This window comes from Equus przewalskii, chromosome 27, assembly GCF_037783145.1.
Source record: "Equus przewalskii isolate Varuska chromosome 27, EquPr2, whole genome shotgun sequence".
NCBI lineage: Eukaryota > Metazoa > Chordata > Mammalia > Perissodactyla > Equidae > Equus > Equus przewalskii.
The window spans coordinates 38988880-38996313 of NC_091857.1; the positions used below are offsets into that span (position 1 = coordinate 38988880).

At 59.1% G+C, this 7434-nt stretch overlaps 1 protein-coding gene across 1 annotated transcript; it reads right to left on the reverse strand.

Moving 5' to 3' along the window:
- Positions 1-3180: 3180 nt before the first annotated feature.
- On the reverse strand, positions 3181-7079 carry LOC103545246 (cystatin-B). Its single transcript, XM_070597481.1, has 3 exons — positions 6673-7079; positions 3959-4060; positions 3181-3511 (listed from the first exon to the last, which is right to left on the reverse strand). The coding sequence occupies exons 1-3, from the start codon at positions 6736-6738 to the stop codon at positions 3383-3385; spliced, it is 297 nt and encodes a 98-aa protein (XP_070453582.1). The 5' UTR covers positions 6739-7079; the 3' UTR covers positions 3181-3382.
- Between the last annotated feature and the right edge of the window lie 355 nt (positions 7080-7434).

A 7434-nucleotide genomic window follows, 5' to 3' on the forward strand; every position in this document is an offset into this window, starting at 1 on the left:
GCCTGGGTGGCCAGGAGATGACCTGAGGACTTAGTTACAAGGTGTGGGTGAGCCACAGGGTGAGTGTGGTACCTGCCGGGCTAGAAGGACCAGCACTGTCACTTCCTGGGGTGAAGGAATTGGACCCAGGAGGAGCAGTGACACTTGATCAATGCCCGAAGCTGGTCCTCGGAATTGGCAAGGGGGGCGGGAAAGGGAGCCCCCTCTCCCTCTGAGGCCGCGTCCCTCTGAGGCCGCGTCCCCCCAGCCCGGCCACAGGGTGGTCAGTGAGCTCCCGGGCGTTCCAGTGGAACTGGAAAGAAGAGGAGCTCAGCGCGGCTGACCCGCGCTTCTCTCACTGAGAGTTCAGTGGACGTTTGAAGAGTTTTTGTGCATCGTCTGTTGAGGTCTTTCCCATCTCCTATAGGAATTCTCCTCCTTTTCTCGCCTCTCTTCAGAGTTCTTTATGCATGAGCAGCGTTAACCACTTCCTCTATAAGTTGCGGTATGTTCTCCAAGTTTGTCATTTTCCTTTGACTTGGTGGTGGTCTTTGCCATGCAAAAGTTCTTCTTCCCCCTTGGTGTATAGGTGTGTCCATGGCTCCTCTATCGTAACTGGATTCTGAGTCAGAGGCGACAAGCCTGCCCCACACCCAGGTTCTAGAGAAATTCCCCCTTTCCTCTGGAATGCTGGAGTCTTCTTCTGGCCCTTGCATGCTGGAGCCACGTCCCTCTTCTCTGGGGATAGAAAGGTGAAGTGAGGCCGCCTCCAGGCAGCTCGATTACTGCACCTCGTAACGAGACGGCTCACCCACGTCCGCCGTGGTCTCCAGGCCACGAGCTGCATCAGCGCCGTGTGCCCCTATCTGGTCTAACACGCATCTGATCTCATCTGGACCAGCGGACCCTGAGTTCTGGAGGCACTGTGTCTGAGGGCAACTAGAGAGTGGAGTGTGGCAGGTGAGCTCCTCTCCAGCTGGTAAGGACCCGGACCCTTCATCTGACCACCCCCAGCGGCCCTCTGGCGAGTTCCCAGAACCGGGAGAAAAGTCCTGTGGAAGAGAGAGCAGCCACAGGAGCCCTGAGGTGGTCCCCGCAGCAAGGGGCCGGGCCAGAGGATGAAGGCGTCCATGTGGGTCAGCGCCTGGTATGGAGAGAACCTGGGCATCACACAGTACAGCACAGCACAGCGGGGCTGTTCAGCCAGCCGGTGTGCGGGGCCTGCAGACCCCTCAGGCTTTGGGAAAATGACTTCCCTGAGAATTCCGGGTGAGGGTAAGACTCTGGTAAGGGTGGCTGAGAAAGGACGGGGTGGGCCAGGGACAGGAGCCTGCCCACCCAGAGGGCTTCTCTCTGCCTGGAGAGCTTGAGAATTAGGGGCTGTGACTCTCGTGGTGGGGAGCCTATGTCAGTGTCTTCTGGGCATTTACATCAACCCAGGTTCCCGGGAGACAGATGGCACTCTGACAGGGGTGATCTGAGGAGCCCTTATAAAGGGGCCACTCACAAGCCTGTGGAATCGTACCGGGTGGTGCAGAGCCCCAGGGTGGTCATAAGGGGAGCATTTAGGAGCCTGGCTCAAAGGGCTACCTGGCGGGCAAGTTGCCAGAAAGGCCAGAAATGTCCTGTAGAAGGGAGGGCACCAGCAGGAGCCCCCGAGGTGGTCCCGGCAGCGAGGGGCTCAGAGCCACAGGGGGAGGGCATCCACACAGGTCAGGGACCAGGGCAGGGCGGAGCCCAGAGGCTGGGCCAGGGTGGCAGACGGAAGAGCCCCAGCACCGGGTCTGTCCCCCAACAGCACTGCCAAGTGCCCACAACCGGGCTCTGGTTCACCATCTGACGCAGGGTGTTTGCATGCAGGTGAAACGCCCACCACACACATTGAACCACTGAAGTGCACAGTGCGGTGGCATTCAGTGTACTCACAACACTGTGCAGCCCCCACCTCTCTAGTCTCTAACGTCTGTCTTTACCCCAGGAACACAGCCCAGCCCATGAGGCTGCCACTCTTACCTGGTGGTGAGACCTGCCTCCATGGGGGTCTCCCTGGCTGCTGTCCCTGCTGATTCCTGCTCCCCTCCTGCAGGCATGGGCCGTGGGTCCCTCTCAGCATCCCAGATGGCACCACCCCACCTGCCTTTCACTGGAAGGCCCCAGGTGGAAAATATATTGCGTCTTCATTTCAATGCAGAAGTGCCCGACTGTGTGTGCAAGACTAAGAGGATGTTAGGCAGTTTTTATTCTCATCGCTCCCAGAAACAGAAGAGGATGCCCACAGCCCAGTCTTCAGAGTCCTCTTATCGCCGCTCTCAAAGCTCTGCTCACGGTCTGCTCCGACCCTTCTGCTCTTCACGCCGTCACGGCCTGGAGAGCCCGGTCCTTCAGCTGCGGACCTGGCACAGATACCAGTCGCCAGCAGCAGAGGGAAAGCAGAGTTCAGGAAGGTCAGACCGACTTTGCCCACAGGAATGCACTTTCTGCTGTGATGCAGAACCAGAGACATTTCACTGAATAGGCTGTACTCTTAGAACATATGGGGCACACTTTTTCATTGCACTCAGTAACAGGCAGCGTCCTGCTGGGGACAGAAGTGGTACTAACGGACGTGCTCTTGCCGGATGCTGGGGTTCTGAGCCACGCCACTCAGCAGACAAGCCCAGAGGGCCTCCAGGCTGACAGCGCTCTGGGCAGCTCCAGCCACTCTGCACGAGCACCTAGTGACCCGGGATGTCCCTGCCTCTCCCACACGCATCTGGGCATCTCTACCGGGTGTAAAGTGTGTGACTGTCTGAGTGCATCTGAAACTGATGCTCCAGAATCACAGCTGCTCAGATCCTTTCATTTTATGGGGGAAACCGAGGCCTGGAGACACGACACAGAGGCAAGAGGACAGCATGTGGAGCCACAGTTAGAACACAGGCTCCTGGAATCCTGGGTCTACCGCCCACTTGCTATGACCCTGGGCAGACCCCTGGGCTCAGCTCCTCAGGTGGAAGGGTCTCGGCCAGCTCAGGTCAGCACACGGCCCAGGAGGGGCTCCAACCGGACAGCTGTCACCTGCCTCTGAAAGCCCTTTTACAGATGTCACCCTCACCTCTGGACTCCTCTATACTGTGATTATGCTTTTAGATGAAGAAAAAAAACCCAAAACAGGAAACTTGTAAACATTAAAATATATAGAATTGAGAACAATAAGCACTCTTTGAAAGTAATGTGGTTAAGATTATTGATTGAAAGGACAAAAATCAACACAATGAAATTTAGAAATACAGACAGAGGGCACATAGCACCCGCTCAACCCCATGTGGCACAGCGTAGAGACAACACTCATTTATGATCCCAGACACACGTCCTCAGAGGATGGAGACCCACATGGAACACGGGATCTGTTCAAGCTCAGGAGCTAGAAATACGACAGCTCGTCGTGCCTGGCTTTGTTGGTCTGATAGCTGGACAAGGCCAGGGGCTTGTTTTCGTGTGGGAGGCTTTTAAACACTCGAATGTGCACGAAGTCGTCATCGCCAACCTGAACCTGGAAGGAGAGAGTGGAGTGAGGGGGCAGGTGCAGCCTCTGACCCCAGCTCCCCTCTTGGACGCGACAGTCTGCGAAAGGCCTGGATGTGGGGGAGCCATGTCCCTTCAGGTCATCAGTGACGGGGCTGATGACATTCCCCTCTCCTTCCTTCAAGTGCACCAGACGCCCTGGTTACCCCAGCGACACCCTCGCACCCCACACTCACTCCATCAGAGCCATCACTTCCCCAAGAGGCTCGGTCCTCTCCTCCAAGGAGGCTGGCGTGTGCACACACAGGCACACACACACGTAGACACATTCGTTTTAGAGGCCACAAACCCCTGAAGCAGGGGCTGGCCAGGATCCCCCTTTAAGCACCCCTGAGATGGCACCTATGAGCCCATGCCACCCACTTCTGCACGAGCACCCATCAGGCCAGACCCCCCCACGGGGCAGACACCCCACCTTGATGAAGTGGTTTGTCCCCGCGACCACCTGGCTCCGGAACTCCACAGCCTTAAAAATAGGGAACTTCTTATTTTCCTTCTCCTCCAGCTGTGACTTCACCTGGGGAAGGGGAGAGAATGGAAAAATCGAGATGCCGCTGCTCCTGCCACAGCAACTCACACAAGACCTCGTGTCTGACGTTTGTCTTACAAACCGCATTCAGACACTGCCCTACACAGACGTTCTGTGACGCGACGCGTCTCTATCACGGAGGGGACGCAGTACACTCAGCCCCGACACCGACATTCAGGAAGCGACGCCTCACTTCTCCCCAGGTTCAGCAACACCACCGCTGCACCTCCTTGCCCTCCCTTTTCTAGGCCTGGGAGATCTTTCTATTTTCATCGTCACAACGCCATGTAGAACTTTATGCTCTGTTCTTCTTTCTACCTGACATGCCAACGGTTCATGGATGGTTATCATTTTCAAATTACTGTTTTAAAGTTGAAAACTAGGAAATGCTAAAATTTAAACTAAACGTAGTCTTCCATCTTACGGACGTGCCTTAATTCCCTGCACTGTCCCCTCTGCCCGCTCCGGGCGGTCCTCTCTTCCCCTCCAGCAGATAAGGCTGCAGACCTGTGCGTGCAGGTGGAAGGGCTTCGCTGCACTGGGAGGGGTTTCTTTGGGATGCAGGCCCTTGGGCAGAGGCTGCGCCTGATCTTTGGTGTCAGTCACTTTACTTTTGGTTCAGTGCTATTTTCCAGGGTCTTGGCCTTTCAGGAACAGAGCATCTTTATGGGGGAAGGAGAGACCAAGTGTGTCTCTTTTTTCATTTAAAATCTCACCTGATTTGAAAGAGTTCTGCCTGCTATCTAGACGAACTAGGGGGCACTGGTGTACGCTGACTCTGTGCTGGAGGGATCAGATGGGTGCCAGAGGGTTCCAGGATTTAGTTAAACCAGCTGCAGAAAGATGCCCGTTGCTGGCAGACAAGGGGGCTCTCCCTCCTTACATGCACTGAGTCCCGGCTGCATGGCCTTCCAGTGGCCTCAGGGAGGGCCCTTGCTGGGGGTAAGGATGGAGAGAAGACTGGAGTGTGGGCAGTGAGGGCCAGGAGGGCCGTCAGGCGGGGAGAAGGCGGCCACAGTCCAGAGGCTCCCCTGCTCTGTCCACGCGGCTGGAAGGTTCTCACTGTGGTGTGTGCATCTCCCTGGGGCAGCACCCACCCGGGCCTGGGCACTTACCTGTACTTGTCCATGCAGAGTGCCTGCTGGGTCTGCAGGGAACTGACCCCGCAGACGGTCTACAAGCCCAGGCGGGGCGAGTGACACCCACAGACCTGCCCGGGGGCTGGGAAGGAATGGCCTGTCTCTTTGCCTGTTCCAGGAGTGGAGGCAGGAAAGCCACGGCAGTGTGCAAGGACAGCTGAGACGGAGGCCTGGAATGCCAGCCCAGGGCACTGCCTGTGGGATGACAGTTCACTGACTCCCTTGTTGACCGGGAGTAAGATGGGCTGGGCTGTACCAAGGGAGCACAGAGGGCCCCAGGTCAGTTAGGAAGCTGCCTGTTCCTGGCCCTCAGGGGTCCAGGGTGGGGCAGACAGCCAGGGAAGGCACAAGGACATGGCTGGCGGGCACTTCTCCAGGAGGCGGGTACAGAATGCACGACTCTGAAGCCAGTGCCCAGCTCCCCCACAGCTGCCCCACAGTCTCTCCCAGCAGCAGTGACACTGCCACTTACATGTCACCCTTAAGTGATCAACACCAAGGTACGGGGCCCTTTGAGATGGCAACTCTCTCTGCTGAATGAGCTCACTCACATGCAATGTCCATGGGACAGTGGGGAATTTCTGGGGCCTGGAAAACCAAGAAACATAAGGAAGGGCGGGGCTGTGGAGCAGCTGTGGGGGAAGAGCAGGAACCATGCCCAGGGGAGGCTCACACACAGAGTTCCTGCAAAGTCCCCATTTTCAAAGGTCTCGTGGGACTGACTCACCCCCTTCCCGCCGTCATGTGGTCAAGCCTGGAGCAGGACCCTGGGCTGACCGGCCCTGGCTTCCAGGGGCAGAAGCAGGAGAGGAGGTCACAAGGGAACAAGTCTGTCTTACTTTCCTCTCCAGACTCAGACCTCCAGCCTTCCTGGCCTGCACCTTGTCTTGCTGGTAAAGACTCACCTTGCTGACACGTGAGGATGGGTGGGGCAGCCCCCTCACCCACCCTCACCAGAACCTCCCCTGCAGGTGCCTTCCCCACGCCCAGGCTACCGATGAGGAAACCGAGGGCGGGGTCAGCCAGCCGCCCAGGGTCGGACCAGGCTCTGCCTCTGCCCCCAGCCGGTTAGCTCCCTTTGCATTCCGTTTTCAAATCCTTTTACCTGGAGAGGATTTCACACTTGTGCACACAGTGTTGCAACAACAGCATAGTGAACATCCTGTACTCACTTTCCCGGATTCACCGACCCCACCTGCGGCATGCTCTGCTCTCTCTCTACACGATTTTTCCCAACTACCCGAGGGTGTTCATAGTAGGGCCCTGCCCCTCCGCGCCCCGCCGTGCGCATCCCCAGGGCAGGAGGGCGCTCTCCCGTGACCCAGCCGGGGCGCGGGCCCCGAACCCAGCGCTCGCCTGCACTCCAGCCGCCATCTCAGCGTCCTGGGCGGCGGGTCCCCAGGACCCGGGCAGGACCCCGACCCCATCCCGGCTCGGCAGCCCCGCCGCGGCCCGGCCTACCTGGTCGGCGATGGCCTGGGTCTCGGCAGTGGCGGGCTGAGTGACGGAGGGCGCGCCGCACATCATCCTGGCGGTGGGCGGGGGTGGGAACGGAGAGCGAGTGTGGACACGGAGAGCGGCCGGTGACCGTGGACCCTGAGAGCCACATGAAGTGCGGACCTGGGCCCCTCCCTCTGCGAGCCGGCGCGGCGTCACGTGACACGCGGGCGGGACCACGCCGCCCGGCGCGGAGGGGGTTTGCGTCTGGGTCGAGCTTGGCGCGGGGTCGCAGACCCGTTGAGATGGGCGCTGGGCACGCTCACGGCCGCAGCCCGAGTGCTCCCGCCCCCTCTGTGGGCACAGTCTCGGGACCACGGATCCTGCGCTGCTGGGTCCCCCCGCCCGGGGCTTGGTGTCGTCCTTCCCGCGGCGACGGAGTCACGAGAACGCGGGTGGGGGTGTGACCCTGCGGGGCAGGGGTGGTGGTGAGGGTGACAGTATGGGCTGCGCTGGGTGGGCGCGGTCGGGGGTCCTGGGGAACCGTCGGGGGCGTCGGGAGACGCCAGGCGTCGTGGAGGATGCGCAGGGTACATGGTCCTTGCGTGCAGGTCGCAGAATGCGGATGGTCCAGTCCCTCCAGACCCCACTGTCCTGCCCTGGTCTCCATGTCCCCACAGCCTGAAGCACTGTCCCGTGCGTGCCATGGACAGCGGTGGGTTCTGAAATGGCCGAGACTTTTAGGGCCTGAAGATGAGTGGGAAGAGTGGGGAGCTGGACCCGAGA

What these genes read in the sequence shown, in the direction of transcription:
- LOC103545246 (XM_070597481.1), bottom strand. Translation starts at nt 6,738, where the DNA reads ATGATGTGCGGCGCGCCCTCCGTCACTCAGCCCGCCACTGCCGAGACC. An exon ending in CCCAGGCCATCGCCGACCAG is followed by an intron (nt 4,061 to 6,672) that starts GTAGGCCGGGCC and finishes CCCCTTCCCCAG; the next exon opens with GTGAAGTCACAGCTGGAGGA. An exon ending in GGACAAACCACTTCATCAAG is followed by an intron (nt 3,512 to 3,958) that starts GTGGGGTGTCTG and finishes CTCTCCTTCCAG; the next exon opens with GTTCAGGTTGGCGATGACGA.